We start from the raw sequence: 17,685 nt of genomic DNA on the forward strand, positions 1-17,685 counted from the left end.
GTTAAATTTCGTATCTGTAGGACGTCATCTTCGTGGTGTAGCAATTTGAATGTCGAGTAGTGTACATTCATGGTGATTTGAGATACAAACGGCGATTAAAAAGATTTGTGTTCGAAGGCCGTACAGGCCAAATCGGAATGCCAGTCACGCAAAATCGCAGTAAGGTTGGTTCAAATGGCTCTGAGCACTATGCGACTTAACTTCTACGGTCATTAGTCGCCTAGAACTTAGAACTAGTTAAACCTAACTTACCTAAGGACATCACACACATCCGTGCCCGAGGCAGGATTCGAACCTGCGACCGTAGCGGTCTCGCGGTTCCGCCACTGAAATCGCAGTAAGCATCGAGTTAATCATTTTCCCAACGCACCAGGCTCAAGATGCCCGTTTGGTAAAACAACGTGTCCTCTTGCGTCAAAAAATCCGTAACCAGCTGTGGCACATCCTCGTCCTACAGGAATCTTCGACCCTTCAAGGTCATTTTTAAGGGACCGAAGGAGTGATAGTCGGATGGGGAGAGATCAGGACTATAGGGCGGGTACTCGAATGTCTTCCACTTGGGTTGGCGTAACTTGGGTTACGACTTTTGCGACAAGGGAACGAGTGTTACCACGAAGCAGCAGCACCGCTTGTCGCACATTTCCCACAACGAAGTTTTCGACAGACATACTGCCTCATACACATTCTTGAGTCTCCGATGGCTGTCTACCGGTGTTTTATAGCCAAGAAAAAACTAACATCACGTTTGTCCTGATTGGACACATTTGATAATAATGTCGGCATAGTTCACGCTCCCAAATTTATCGGAAAGACACGAATGCCACACTAAACCCTTACCAACATGCTGGTGCTTATATAAAAGCACGCCGTCATCAGGCCTCGAGTGACCTACCGGGACCATCCGACCGCCGTGTCATCCTCAGTGGAGGATGCGGATAGGAGGGGCGTGGGTTCAGCACACCACTCTCCCGGTCGTTATGATGGTATTCTTGACCGAAGCCGCTACAATGCGATCGAGTAGCTCCTCAATTGGCATCACGAGGCTGAGTGCACCCCGAAAAATGGCAACAGCGCATGGCGGCCTGGATGCCCATCCAAGTGCCGACCACGCCCGAGAGCGCTTAATTTCGGTGATCTCACCGGAACTGGCGTATCCACTGCGGCAAGGCCGTAACGTCTGGCGCTTATATAAGCGCATCCAAATTCCGCTACGTTGCAGATACGCTGAAGCGAACGCCTTCATACGGGAACGTTTTCATGGCTTGTTGTCCAGTGTATTGTTGGTTTTATTGTTCTGTCCAGTACGGTAGGAACGTATTGCTTACCCCACCTGAAAAGCTTCTAGGGTGGATGGATAATTCCCAGGTGTTCTCGCACTACATATAATATTGTGGAGAAATTTCAAATTCTTATCTGTTAGTGAGTGTGCGCTCGAATTATTTCCTTGTAATTATGACGATCAAACCTACGTATACGTTCAAAATACGAGGGCTTGCTGAAAAGTAATGCAGCCGGACTATTTATGTGAGAACTATTAAAAATAAAACAAAGTCTGTTAACATTCTACATCTTTATTCATGTCTACATTTATCAACATACTCACGTTGGCGACCAACGCATTTGTCCCAACCAGAGACCAGTTTGTTGATTTACTTCACAATATTTGACTTTGTTGACGGAGTCACGGCTTCGCCTCTGCTTGCACCACCTCATCTCTATCAAAGTGAGGTCCTCGCATGTGTTCTCTAAGCTTTGAAACAGATGACAATAGGATGGGGCCAAATCGGGATTGAGTGGACGATGATTGATGACAGCGAACCGAAGGTGTCGAATTATCGCAGCGCTCGCGTCTGGTCACGAATTGTCGAGATGAAGGATAGGTTGCTTCATTTGTGGGCGAGCTCTTTGAATTCGTGCTTTCAGTTTCCTGAGGGTCTCGCAACACAACATAGTTACAGTACACACCGGAATGTTACACCCTACAATTAGGAGTCCTGTGGCGCCAGAGGTCTGCAATTTGCGTCAGAGGAGAGTAAAATCCATGACATGCAATATCTCAATCGATCTTGAGAACAGGATCAGAAATTTGGAAGCATTACTTTTCAGCACGTCCTCGTACAAAGCAAACAGTACATTTCACGTGTTAACGAGGACCACTTACTTTTCCGTAATGGGTTAAGTGATGACTCTCATAGAGTATCAGATACACGGACGACTTAAAAGAGTATCCTCATTCAGGTCCTCATCCTGCGATCAAAATTTACGTTTTCCGTGGTTTCGCCAAATCACTTGTGGCAAATATCGGCACAGGTCCTTTGAAAAGGATTTCTTTTCTATCTTCCGCCTGTCCGTGCTTTTATTTTGTCCCCAGTGACTTCTACATCTACATCTACATCTACGTGATCACTCTGCTATTCACAATAAAGTGTCTGGCAGAGGATTCAATGAACCACCATCAAGCTGTCTCTCTACCGTTCCACTCTCGAACGGCACACGGAAAAAACGAGCACTTCAATTTATCTGTGCATGCCCTGATTTCTCTAATTTTATCGTCATGATCATTTCTTCCTATGAAGGTGGGTGCCAACTGAATGTTTTCGCAATCGGAGGAGAAAATTGGTAATTGAAATATCATGAGAAGATCCTGTCGCAACGTAAAATGCCTTCGTTTTAATGATTGCCACATCAATTCACGTATCATTTCTGTGTCACTATCTCCCCTATTTCGCGATAGTACAAAGAGAGACGCCCTTCTCTGAACCTTTTCGATGTCATCCGTCAGTCCCACGTGATGCGGATCCCACACCGCACAGCAATACTCCAGAATTTAGTAGACCTGTTGCACTTTCTGAGTGTTCTGCCAATGAATCGCCGTCTTTGGTTTGCTCTATCCATAGTATTATCTATGTGATCGTTCCGATTTAGTTTCATTGTAATTGAATTAGTTGAATTTACAGCCTTCAGATTTGTGTGACTTATCGCGTAATCGAAATTTAGCTGATTTCTTTTAGTACTCATGTGAATTACTTCTCACTTTTCTTTATTCAGGGTCAATTGCCACTTTTCGCACCATACAGATATCTCATCTAAATCATTTTGCAAGTCGTTTTGATCATCTGATGACTCTACTAGACGGTAAATGGCATCATCATGTGCAAACAATCTAACACGGCTACACAGATTGTCTCCTGTGTCATTAATATAGATCAGAAACAATAGAGGGCCTATAACTTTTCCTTAACTTAGACGTAAAAAGGAGTGATTCAAAACGTTCAAATGTCTGTGAATTCCTATAGGACCAAACTGCTGAGGTCATCGGCCCCTAGACTTACACACTACTTAAACTTACTTACGCTAAAAACCACACACCCATGCTCGAAGGCGGACTCGAACCTCCGGTGAGAGTGGCAGCCCGATTCGTTGCATGGTGCGTCTAACCGCGCGGCCATTCCGCGCTCCTACGACCTGGATTCAGTTCTAAATCTTACTACAGTCTCCTCGGCAGGGAGGAGTAGAAGATACTGTTGGTGCCCCTCTAGTGATAGGAACGCAGTACCGCCCTCGGTCTCTGTACTTCGCGACAGGAACAGACATCTTGATCCCTCCAAGATCCATTTACTATTTTCTTGTATTTCCAGTTCCAGCCAGTGGTACAAATGCAGAGTATTTCTTTCCACAAAGAGTCACTACAGCTTCTACGCTTCAGGCATCCCTCGCACCTGACGTAGAGTGGCTTCGACCCACCAACTGTACTGTTAGTTTCCAGCAATCAGTGAGGTCTGTTCTACTTGCTTCCCAGTTGTCTTACTGAAAACACTGATCGGAAAATTTTATAAAGCTCAGTCTGAAGCTACCTGTTTAACCAGGGCTGCAGCAGCTTATTCCTGTTCTCTCCGTCACAAAAAAAAAAAAAAAAACAATTTTATGTCAATCTACAATGTGACGTTATTTCTTCATCAGAGGCAGAGTGTTGTTCTGTACTTCCTCTATCTTATTTGAGTTCTACGAATCATAAGAAATTCTGTCGAAATAGCTCTTTTCTAAGATACTGCTGGCAGTACTAGTTACTCCCGGATACCATATGGTTCCGCATTTCGTAATTATAGGGCACCATAACAAACACATGATTTTTCCATTTGGATTCCCATTATCGCCTAAATGTTCAGCACATTGTTTTACTACATTTTCTAGAGCGCTAAGAATCGTGCCATCGTCAAAATAACCACAATTACTTCTTGTATCACATACAGGAGGGTGAAAAGTGTGGGTGTGTGATTCAACTGAACGACATATGTGACGAAAATAATATCACTCTCCTACACGTACAATGAGATAGTTAAGTGAAAAAGAGGAACAACTGAACACTGTACTTTGATCTGTAGGTAATGTAGCTGTTTTTAGCCAGCCTGAGTGGCCGTGCGGTTCTAGACGATTCAGTTTGTAACCGCGTGACCGCTACGGTCGATGGTTCGAATCCTGCCTCGGGCATGGATGTGTGTGATGTCCTTAGGTTAGTTAGGTTTAAGTAGTTCTAAGTTATAGAGGACTGATGACCTCAGGTGTTAAGTCCCATAGTGCTCAGAGCCATTTTTTAACTATTTTTCTTTTTCTCTTTGTTTTTCTAAATCTGTCGGCTGGTAGACTGGTTTGCTATTGCAGCAAATGTACCATGACTCATACGTATTTCCTAACGCATCAATATAAAGCTGACAATTATTACATATTGTTACTCTTAATTTCTTACTGGTTACTCCTCCGTTCCCATAAATTCTCTCAGGAACATGGTCAATAATTTTTCATGTAACATTTTAATGCAGCATATCTCCAATGAGTTATTGGTACTAAATACCCTCTGTCATGCATTACCCATAAGCTTATGGATATACATGTAAGTGTTGAAATGCGTGAAACTACACTCCCTGACACAATACCTCTAATTAAATTTTTGTGTGTTGTTTGTAATTATCCACGTTATTCAAAGAGCTACGTCACCCAAATGTGAGGCTGTGATGTTGCACCTGAAATTATAAATTTGACGACGTTCTTGGACTTGTACTTCACGTTGGAGTACAATGTACCACTATTGATGAACATATTGAATTGTCTGCTGTAATACAGAACCACTTCCCAGCTTTCCTTTGCATTAATCATTTCCTTAAGGTTAGCAGTATAAAAAAATTCAAACAAAAATAATTTAGACGATTATCACCCAGTATTTTATGGTCCTTTTAAACGAATCAGCCATTCGCCGTCTTGTTCTCTGTATCTCCCACATGATAATGAATGTGGTCTGATGACTGTACCCTAGTTGGTGTAAGGAACAATGAAGCGTAAAAGTAAATATTCCTACATTTAAACAGTGTGTATTACTCTACTACAACTGCACAAAACAAATGTTGCCTAAAATACTCTGCTTACGAAGCGTTATAATCTTATTATCACATCCAAAATATGTATCAGAAATACGTAAAGTTATTGGCAATACTGGTGTGACTTAGTCTCTCTATTATTTATCAAAATTTTGCAGGCACACACACTATGGTTATGTCAGTGTTATTACCGCGTCTAAAAGTCTGTGTTACTGTTCTGTAAAATCCGTGTTAGCTAAAATAATGTGCCATCTACTGGAAGATTGTAGTTATTTTCTAACCTACACTTAACATCTAAACCATGACTATAGACTTTCAAATTAAGTGCCAAAGGCATGTATCCTCGTCTGAATTCTTCCATGACAGTACAAAGCTGATGTGACTAAAATAACATGCTCAGCAAGCATTGTATTGATAGTTCACACTCCCTTTTGGGTCTAAATGAGGATATGATACTGGTAGTATAAAAACGAACCGACCGAACACTATTTTAAGAGAAAACATGATAGCACATCAAGGAAAATATAATTAACGTTATCGACTGGGTATTATATCTATTGACCTTCAACTTATCTGTGTTTATGTCTCACTTGCATGTTCCACGGGAGTCACATTTTCCGACACTTCACCACACCATATCTCAGATATGGTGTGTCTGACGAGATCTTTGATCCATTGTATCACTCGAATTGCATATTTTTTAAATGCACCAAATATAATCTGTAAACATTACATGGTCAAAGACAGTGGTAGACAAGGGTGCACAGGAGGAAAGTTCCATCCCTCAAAAATACAAAGTATGGATCAAAGTAAAATTGGCTGTATCATTTATCAAAATACTTTAAGTGTTCTTCTGTAAGAGTACAAAACACATGTGACACTACTGTTACACCCTTCAATGTAATAACAACTGATCAGTAGATTGTTACTGCCATCCCCTTGATCGTGATGACTACCACTGATCAGTAGATGGTGACTGCCATTCCCACAATCATGGTGTCTACCACTGCCCTGAACAAATGGTGTATAGTGTTGGGACAATGATGGTCAGTTGAAATGCTGACTTCCATTATCCTGATCATGATGGTTACCATACACCTAAATTCGTTGTATATATTACTGGGGATAATGATAGTCTTTTTGTATGATGATTATCATTAATCTAACCATGATGACTACCATTACTCTTAATGCATGGTGTGATAATGTTTGGTTTGTGGGTAGGTCAACTGCGTGGTCATCAGCGCCTGTACAAAGTCCCAATTTTTTACACAGTGTAATCGAGCCAGTGACGAGTGATGATGATGGGGATGAAATGATGAGGACTACACGAACACCCAGCCCCCTGGCAAATGCATGTTTGTAGTATGTGTACTACAACCTGATGGTGGCTGTCAGCCACTGGATCTTAAAACTATACTGCAAAAGCAAAGGTGACTTTCAATGTGCAGTGTCCTGACAGTGAGTGTCAGCTAATGGGTCTCAAACAGTATTCTGACACTAGACACTTAAAGTGACCATATGCCATAACCTGACACTGAGCGTCTGCTACTGGATCTCAGTTAGTATTCTGTTCTAAGGCCAGAAGCTACAACTCTAACTAGTGTTCCAAAGAAATTATAACAAATTGCCACGTTTTATATACGATTAGAGATAAGCATAAAAAACAATTGTAACAAATTGCCCCCATACATCACCTGAGCTTTGCTGTCCAAGCATACAGGGCCACAGATTTGTGTGTGCATGCTTGTGTGCATTAAGTGATCGTGTGCTTACGTATTTTTGATAAATAGTACAGACATTTTAGATGCGGAAATACTGTACGTTACACCAGTATTGTCTCGCAAGATATGTAACAGAATGTCTGTGTGTTTGAAAGGTAGGAAATGAGATACTGTTTGAAGTACAGTTTGAGGGCAATTCATGACTCATGTAGAAGTAGGTCAGCGTAGAGCACTTGCCCTCAAAAGGTAAAGGGGTGAGGTTCAAGTCGTGATGAGACACACAATTTTGATTTTCCCATATTTTTGACAAACGTTTTAGATATCGTAATGACATTTTGATATCATTCAGTCATATTATTTGAGTTAGCATGTGTTTTGCACAGTTATCAACGATAGCTCAATCAATTTAGTTGTGGCAATATTTAATTTATAGCTCCATTGTGCCTTGCAAAGAAATATGTTACAATGATCAAACTATGCTCGTTGCAAGGGCACCTTAACCAGTATGTTATATTAGTAGAGCCAAAACCCGAGCTGTGTTTTGTACCGTTAAAGCAGATATTTTATATACATTTTGAAAAATTATGCCGACAATTTAGATATGGAAACATTGAAGTTCGAGCTCCATTACGCCTTAAGCCAAATGTGGTACAATGACTGAACTATTTACTGGGCTGTGATTGGAATATCTGAATCGTGTATATGTGACAGAGAGAGAGAGAGAGAGAGAGAGAGAGAGAGAGAGAAAGATGAAATTTACTAAGGAGGCAGAATTTTTGCTGACGAAACTATGTATTAGTTTACAGCTGCTGTAACATCTCGCCCCTGCATCTAGACAACCCGTTCAAAAGGCTTTGTGGGTACGGTGCTCAGCCAGTGTGTGCCATCACTAGGGATCCGTGTCAGTCAATGTAAAATGGTTCGTACGTTGCTACACCACTGAAATTCTTGATGAACATTTTTTTGTTGCAAACTGTACATGTATCTAAGTTCAGCTATGCTGCTTATCTATTTACCCAAATGTAATGCAGCTTCACAATTTTCAACATACCTAGTGTTGTTGTTATCACACACATATTCAGAATCCAATATGCTAAATATAATTTATTTTATTGGTGCTGCCACTGTCCCATTTAAGCAACCGGACCTCAACTGACGTAGGCATGATTATTATTTCCAGTCTAAGTCCAACGAAACCCAAGGACTGAGCCTAAATTGTATCCAAGTCATACCATCAGCATGCCACTGGCTCCTTTTTTTTATTTCGAAGGCCGCTGTTCTGGTTAGAGTAACTGCCATTGACAGGTATTGTTTCGAAAAAGTATATTATATTTAATTCACTACAGTTTACAAATCATTATACCAAGTACCTATATTACAACTATAAATCACAACCTAGAATATTTTATTGCAAGAGCTCTCATTATTTTTGAGCTGGCGAAGAGTACATTCCTTCAAAGATGATGACCACGTAAATCCAATCGTATTTACATTCGTAAGCTGTTGCAGCAAGAGTAAAATTTTAGCAAGTCTGGCTCAAATAGCGTGTCATGTTTGAAAATTCATAAGATATTCAATCTGTTTGATTTCTCTAAATATTACAACTGAAAAATTACTTTATTTGCAAAGAGCTCTTCATTACTTGTAAAAACTCTGATAAGGTCTAAACTCAAGTAACATTGTTTTATGGTGCACTCTATACCCAAAACATGACAACAGATAAGGTCGCATGCTGTCGGTTTCTAATAGTCTTTGTCTATTGTCTTATGCTTCCTGTAAATAGGTCGGTAACTTCTGCTTCAGGTATTTGCAGTTATTAATTATTCATTAATCAAAAATTTTCGATCTTAAATGTCTTTTCGCTTGTACTCCTTCAGATTTATCAAGAGCTCATTGTTGAACTAATATCCTTCCTGAAACAATACAATATTTTATAGATACATTTGCAGAAATAGTCATAAGATGCTAGAAATGAAGGTTTATAACTTTTTCCTTTAAGCTGTGACTGAAGACTATTCTTAGATTTTGCCTACAGAAGCCATCAGTGTGTTAGCTTCTGTGGGCATAATATATAGGAAGATACTAGCGAAATATTGCGCATGATTCTTCAAAATCGTTCCTGGAGAGAGTTTTTGTCGTTCAGGTTACACTGAACCTTGAGGAAATAAGCTTCTGATAATTGTGAGTGCTCTTGTTCGTACACGTTAAATGTCTGACCTGATAACTAACACACACATTTTACCAGCATTTCAGAATACTCTATACGAGTATAGTTTTGCAAGCTGTCTCTTTCAAAGACATTTCCGATAGTCTTGTAATTCAATGAAAGTTTTCCATTTGACGTTAGTACATTTTGTTTAGATTCACTCAAGACTTTTTTTTCATCTTGTAGTTGTTTTCGTGTTATCAGTGTTTGTGGATCCGCGGGAAAAAAAAACATTAGCCATCGAACACAGTTTCAGCATAAAACAGTAATTCATTGAGACAGAAATTTTCACTGTGCAGCGGAGTGTGTGATGATATCAAACCTCCTGGCTGATTGTAACTGTGTGCTTTGAGAGTTTGTAGAAAGTATTTCTTTACCAGTCTCAAAATACGCCTTGTTGAAAGTCATCTACAAACAGAACTACACTAAGACTCTGCTGAGTGCCTGTCATTTCAAAGTAAGAAGGAACATAGTAGCTCTTTCTCATTTTCTGTCTGAAAGTAGTTAATAAGCGTTGCAGAGGCGGGAAAGAGAAGCAGCACAAGAAACAAGATAACCATTGCCAAACGAAATCCATACTTGTGTGTCTCTCCTTTGCAATAACGTTTCTCAGATAAGAATTAACGTAGCTGGACGAGTAGGTTTTCACCCTCTTCTCTTGCTTCTGCGAAAATAATCGACGATCAGTTGGTACATAACTTTCAAGAGCGGAGAACTTTGATGCAAGTTTATCATTTACAATGCCAAACATCGACAACAATGGACCCACGACAATCACTTATGTGAAGTCATGCTTGCATCAAACTTGCGTCTATGTGGAGACTTAAAATTAAAAAAATTCTTCAACTCCTGTTGCATAATTGGCTTTTGGTACAAGCTATTTTGAAAAGTTAAGGAAGATTCTGGTGGTAATTGTGTAGTACCCACGAGATTACGAAACACAGAGAGCACCACAATCCGAAGTTTTTCTGTTAGTGAAATCATATTAGCTATACAAACGAATGTGTCATATGTCAGACAGCTATGACGATTCTGGCCCAAGTTGCCAGAGAAGAAACACAAAAGTACTGACTCAGACTGCTTTCTCACAGAAACAGCTCCACCAGTTTTGCAGTTAACTGATTATTATTTCCTCATGATAACCAGTTGAGCAAATTATAGAACACTGTCTTCCTGACAAAAGCGCAGAAGTTTGCATTAAAATAATTATATCACAATGGTTGTACTTACTTTTTCATTCTATTTGTTGCAGGTTACATCAACACCTCCTGATAAAGCCTATGCTTACGACTCGGTGCCAGGAAATCGAATTCGCTGTTTCTGATATATTCTGCACGCACTGACAACGCACACAGAGGACGTCTTAAAACGAGCTGGATAACTACTGGCCATGTTACGGAAACATAGGAAGCTCCTACCTCGTACAAGATACGGAGGAGTTATATTTTTAAATGAAAATAAATGTTAATTAAGGAGACCATAAATACAGATGCATATCGAACATGTTCCAGTCGTTAAAAAAGATGATCGAGACAAAGATACTCCTTTTCTTAGCTGTCACTAACCTACGCCAGTATTGTGGAATAGTGAAACTACACATACTGTGTACAACGAAATCGCTGCAGTTAAATGTTCTTATTGAAGTGAAGTGAAGCGGAAAATGATTCCACGGATAGTCGTCATTAAAGATAAAATGAAGGAAGGCATCAGGTAATGAAATGACTCTTCAGCACTTACTGCACTTTCTTCTATCCGGTGATAGTGTTGAGATCTATACAATCAACCACTCGACATGGTTTGTAATATGAGTAGCCGCCTTTTCCTCTTTGAGTGCTTGGCAATGGTAAATTGACTAACGATATGTCTATAACAATTGTGTAATCGTGGTTTTCTATCCCTGTTGTTAATTGTGCTCTGTAGACATCATTGTAGTTTCAGTTACCGCACTGGAGTTCAGCGACTCCTCAATATTTCTAATCGCTCTCTCACATCTTGTTTTAAAATTGTGATCTCATATTTTATACTCTTTGGTACCGTAGCGTATAGTAAATATTTGAAAGTTTAATTTTTGAAGTGTCAGTTCTGCTTTCAATTCTCTGCGTAATATCTGTCATGCAATTCAACAACTACTGTGGTATAATTTGCTTCCAACTCAAGAAGTCACTGCAATAAATTGTGATGCAGGAGACACCTTTTTTACAGGAGAATACGTAGGAGAAACCTAGAGAGAAATCAGAATCAAATGATGAGAAGTAACCACAGCGTGAGACTGAGCTATGCCGTGTCTTTTATAAGATGCCTGTGTAGTGACAATGATTTGGCTAAAACTATCAGATGATACAAGTGATGCCTGTCATGTTGGACCCAACACTAGGTAGTTGCTTCGATATTTTCAAATGTCAAGGCTCTTTTTTGTTATATCCCTCACCATCAGCATCGAAACCATGTACATCATCTTCTAAATATTCATTGTCTTCTTAATCTTCTTATTCTATACCATTTTTCTCTGAGCCAGTTATTTCGTTTTTAATTGGAAGGAAAATTAGGATTTCAAGGCCCATCGACGACAAGGTCATTAGAGACGAAGCACCACCTCATACCGGAAGGATCTCGGCTGTGTGGTTTCACAGAAACTATCCAGGAATTCACCCTGGTTGGTTTAGAGCACACAGAAACTATCCGGGAATCCACTGCGATTGGTTTATCGAAATCACGGAAAATCTAAATCTAGATGGTCGGACGATGATTTCAACTACTGTCCTCGCAGATACGGCTCCAACCTATTTCCACTGCGCTACTTCGCGCGGTTCGTATTTCAATACGATTGTCAAAGAGGAACGCAATACGTCATTATAAGACGTCACTTTGTAAAAGTTTATTAACTACCAAGAATTATTCACTCTCTAGACTTAACGTTACATCTAACGGGAAACATTTGCTGGAACTGCTGTTGACCGCTTTCCCTTCCACGCCCTCCGCCACTCAAGTATCGCTTTTTAATTTAGAGCACCAGTCTTTTGACAGTACTGGTCTTTTCCAAAAACGTGCTTCAACCACTGCTACGTAACAAAGGTACCACAAAATATTTTACCAAACTAAATTCTTCATGCAAAGTACAGCACAAATGGGCTATACCACACTGTCGATTGCTACAGGAATCGGTCAAACAGTAATTAATTTCGTTATCTATTTTGATACCTAACGTGTCACAGACACATTAATAATTAACAAGTAAGGAATGGATGTTTGGAAATTGTCGAGCAGCTAAATCTCTTTCGTTTGTGATGCGAATTAGTCTACCGTGTAAAGACACCGACAGATGCTCCCGGGGAAGGCACTTGCCAGTAGCTGCAGTTAACAAAACATTATCAGGACCGATTGTACCTCAGGCAACGTAAAGCACGATTACTGAAAGACTTGAAACTACACGATTACTCAGTGACGTTACAGCAAAAATAAAAATTGCCTTTAACAAGGTCACACTTTTTCCTGCGATAAATGGATGACTATTGAATTATCTGATAAAAGGACTCAAGCTGTTTATGCTATATAGCTGTTGCAGTATAAGCATCGTTATGGAGAAGAGGTATCTTTCATTTCTTCACTCAGGTTACTCTAGAATGTTTGTGAAGTCACTGACAGTAGAGTTGCGAATCACCATACTGCAAGTCACACAACAGATGTCACTGCTTTCGAATTTCTTTCCATTTCTCCCGACAACTATTGATGTTTGTCCAACCTTCAGTCAAACAACTGCAGTTATCGCAGTCAGTCGCATCCCATTGAAAAGAGTCCATTGTTGCTGAAAAAAACTTATTGAATTATATTCTTGTAAAGGAAAGCATAACTGCGCGTCCAGTAATATTTTTCTCGTAACTGAATCTTAAGTCAAAGATTAAGATAATCCTTAGGCTCAGAAGGATAGCAGTTTTAAGCAAAACTTGTTTAATAGATTAAAACTGTATAGGAACCAGATATTGATGGGAAGTGCTACTATCGACTGAGTCATGTAGGTGCTCTGATGCTAACCAAACGGGTACCGAGTGATTTGCTGTTCATTCTACATGTTTGCACTGATCCACTCGAGAGCTATTCAGTGTTCTGTAAAAACAAACACTTCGTCGGTGAATGTTTCACTGGTTCCTCTGATAGAACTCTACCTCTAGCCCTCAGTTTCAGAGATTTCTTGCCAGTTCAGATTATAACCGTTTGCTTCAACGTTCGATCCAGTCGAAAATTTTTGTACACTGTTTCTCACACTTAACACCCAGTATCTCTGTAAAAAGATTAGTGAAAAGAGATTTTCTTTAACTAGTATGAGTGAGTTCTGCAGCCGTTTGCTGTGCACAGAATTCTTTTCTCTACCTTCTTAACACTATGACAACCTCGTCCCAGAAACAACTTCTGAACAAATGAGCTTGCAACTCAGTAAGAGCGCACGTCTTTCATGGTGACTTCCATAATTCCAAGCCCACAGTTCCGACCAATATTTCTGGGAGTTTTCCATTGGAAATCAGGTGCATGACAAACTGGAAATGCTTTCTTCCGCCCTCCACCTCAAAATATTCTCGATTGAGAACCATGCCGCACTCCCATATTCCTGCAATTTTGCCGAGAGAAAGAAAGTCTATAAAAGCCAAAAGCCCACCACGTCCTCATGGGTAGTGACTGAAAGACGAGAAGCTTACTTTTAGGAATATTTGGCGTGGTAACCAAGGGAACTTGCGTGAACTCTGCGTAGCAACCAGAAGATAAGGAACTATTTTTGTTTGTAGTTTCTTCAAATCAGTTATGTGTATGTGTGGAAATATTCATAGCTCGGAACTCCTTTGCCACCCTCTTACTCTCTGCTTGATAAGATATTTTATTAAAAAGGAACAACTTATACAGTACTTTTATGGGTAGGGATCATCAGTCTAAAAATAAAAATAAAATATTATTGGGAAGAAGTTGGTCAATGTTTGTCCCTGTAATTGGCTATTGTAACATGCGAAGGGTTTTAATTTTTCCATTTGGAGCCAGTAAGTCACACATTTCACAGCCTATAAGAAAGGGACTTGCAACTCAGCAAGAGCGGACGTCTTTTGTGGTGATTTCCATAACTGATTTAATCGTAACGTCAAAAGTATATGCAGGTTAACCGAGACATCTGTCTTCCTGTTTCAGGATGTAGCGTTGTCTTATGAGAACCGAAGTCCTGGCAGCAGTGTTTCAGTTCTGAAGAGTGACAGATTTCTGTACTGATGGAAAACCCAATTGAAGTATAGACACCTATGGCTAACCATAGGACAATTTGTCGCGTGTATTCTTAGACATTTAGATCTCCGATAATACAGGAGTGTTTCAGTTCTGAAGAGTGACAGATTTCTGTACTGATGGAAAACCCAATTGAAGTATAGTCACCTATGGCTAACCATAGGACAATTTGTCGCGTGTATTCTTAGACATTTATACCTACTTCAAGATGAATCTATAGACCACTACCTCTCCTGACTACCTTAGCTTTCCTCTTCTTACTGGCTGGTCAAAGTGCCTGATAATATTTTAAACGTCATACTTAACTATACCGTTGTCTTTTATCCATGAAGGCTCATTTGAAAGTAATCCATTAACAAGTAACATTGACTATTAACGAACAGCTCCTATCGTATCAGAAACAGATCTGCTGCATTCATGTTTAGTCAACACTTCTTCAGTGTATATTATTACATTTTGCATGAAATTACGTTAACAGTCATATTATTCAAAATATTTTAGTGCTCACTGTGTAACCTGACAACGTCTTTTTGCTTTAGTTACAAGCACAACTTTTTCAAAGAAGTTTCCTGCTTAAACTGTTGTTAGGAGGAAAAATAATTGAAAGACAAACATAAAAATTAGTCAAAATTTATTTAAATCAAAGAACAGTGACAAGAAAGTAGCTTATAGTTTATATGGCATGAACATATTGTAATTTTTAGAAATCTTTTAAGTATACAGCGCAAATTGTAGAGACATTCATTTAAATATTACAATTAGGGTAAAAAATCAACAAGTGGATACATTACAGTTAGTAACTTTAAGTAACATGAGAATAAAAATTTTGATGTCTAATGAGCAAACGTTCTGCAAGATCCAAAAATTTATGATAACAAATTCAGGGTAGCTGTATTATATAAGAAGGAATTGTCTAAATCTGGGGAGAGGGTGGGGGATCTGTTAAAATAGTAACACTCAGTCTGAACTGATGGTTGAGCATTGTCAAAATCTTGGAGAGTTTGCTGTGTCTTTATTTATTAATCAAATACTGTGACACCGTTGGATTATTAATCTTTTTTGCCTGCCTGTAAGACAGATAGCCTACTAATGTTAATATGGAGATATTTATATGATAGACTGTTGCAGAAATCTGAAGATGTTACATACGTCAATTAAATTTCCTATTTTCTTCCTTACAGTAGACATTTACCCAAACATTTTCGTTTTTCTTCCAATACGTCTATGTTTTCTATGTAGCTCTCTATCAAGTAAGCATGTTAATCTTGATATGCGCTACAAAAATGTAGCCTGCCACATAAAAAAAATACAATTTAATGCATAATGTTGTAGGAATAAACCACAGAAATATGTGGAAGAGAAATAAAGATCGTGGGAAAACCGGATAAAGAGACGTTTAAGGGACACAGAATGTGCGAAATGAAGGAACATTAGAAATAAAGAGAAGAGCAATAACATCTATGGAGAACTCTCATTACAAGAAGAAGCAATTGCTAGGACATCCAGGAATTCAGAGAGTGTTGTGTTGGTACTGACTCTGTTACAAGAAGGGCTGAAAAATGGGAGGACAGACAATAATCAGAATATGTAAAGCTGATTATTGAGGTAATTGGGAGTAAGAGGCACACGAAGGTGAAGAACTTGTATCCAAATAGGGAAAGATTTAGGATGCGATTAAAGAAATCAAAGGAGTTGTCGCTATAGAGACTCTTTGACGCGTTCCTGCTTATTATTTTCATGTATTCACTATAATGAAGATGTAACGGTGGAGACGCGACTGACCTGTAGAGGTACAGCGCAAACACAGTTTTAATGCTCAGCTTTCTTCAAAATTTAATTCGTTATGTAAGAAATTTTTACGATAACCAATCAATGTTGCTCGAAACACTGCGTTACGCTTTCCAATTTTGTTTTGAATAAACTTGCTGTATAGTTATTCGGATAAAACACTGAGACAGCTTGAGTTGAAGTATGAAGATAAAAGTAAAGTACACAGATAGCGTACACTTGGTAGACACGTTTAAGAAGACTCAGGTAGGCTGAGCACATGCAGGCCTTGTTGTGAAACTTGTCCTGTACACCTTTACGGCTGGCACACTACCATATTACAGCAGGATCAACTGACTGCAAGGATGTTGTCACATGTAACACCTTTCAGGTAGTCCTTACCTAATAAAGCATTATATGCGGCGTAACAAAGGAATCAGTTGGTATTACCTATAGCAAGTAGAAATTGAAAAGAGTTTCACGCAATACTCTCTCATTACAACAATATTTTTAAATATATCAGTGATTTTGTTAAATTAGTAGAATTTTCATCACATGGATGTTTTCTCTTCGGTGTTGACATGTCGAACACTGGTTCCCAACCCTATTTTGATTTCCCCGCTGGTGCAAGAGTTAGGAAGGAGAATTGTGAAGTAAATATAGGCTGGTCGGGCACTTAATATTTTTCTCGTTATTATTTCTGGAAGTTGTTCGACTGGAAACATGGTGTAAGTAGCGAATTTTAAGAATATACGGCCCCGATAAATGGCTTAGATACGAATGTTTCTTCATAACGGAAGTTAGTATGTGGATGGCTAGGAAATGAAACAGACACGCATAAGACTTATAGCGAGGCGTATAGATCGTAAACGGAGTAACCAAGTTCTTTGAGGCGTTCCAAGTATGAAAATATCGACGTAAGGATGTAATGACTGTGGGTAAAGGACGATAGAAAGTACATGGGAGCTGCGCCGACGTGTATAGCTGAAGGCGTAAGTCTGGAGTAGATCTTTAACCAACACGCGATGGCAAATGACTTATGGTGATGATCCTCATCACCGTCTTTATCATCATTAGTTATAGAGGCACACAGCAAACAGCCGCTGTAAGCTACAGATCGATTAAGAGAAAAGTGAATAAAACATTTTTGTTGCGTAAGTGTCAATTCTCTTTTCGTCTGTGTCTTCAAATTGCACTACATACCACAAATATAACAACTGTTTAGCGTTTGGTACTGAAAGAGTAGAAAATTAAAATAATATAGGAGCTGAGCGGCATTCAGCCAGCAGTCCCAAGTTACATATCTGTAAACAGTCTTGCAAAGCCAGTGTTTGAACGATATCATGTAGAAGTGATAAACAAG

At 39.3% G+C, this 17,685-nt stretch overlaps 1 protein-coding gene across 1 annotated transcript in view; it reads left to right on the top strand.

Moving 5' to 3' along the window:
• The window catches only part of LOC126349156 (uncharacterized), a 369,106-nt gene extending 358,330 nt beyond the window's left edge, over positions 1-10,776 (top strand). The window contains exon 4 of the mRNA XM_050002409.1: positions 10,552-10,776. Coding sequence (XP_049858366.1) covers positions 10,552-10,571 — 20 coding nt within the window. The 3' untranslated portion in view covers positions 10,572-10,776. The remainder of the gene's footprint in view (positions 1-10,551) is intronic.
• The last annotated feature ends 6,909 nt before the right edge of the window (positions 10,777-17,685 follow it).

This window comes from Schistocerca gregaria, chromosome 1 (genome assembly GCF_023897955.1).
Source record: "Schistocerca gregaria isolate iqSchGreg1 chromosome 1, iqSchGreg1.2, whole genome shotgun sequence".
In the NCBI taxonomy this organism is placed as follows: domain Eukaryota; kingdom Metazoa; phylum Arthropoda; class Insecta; order Orthoptera; family Acrididae; genus Schistocerca; species Schistocerca gregaria.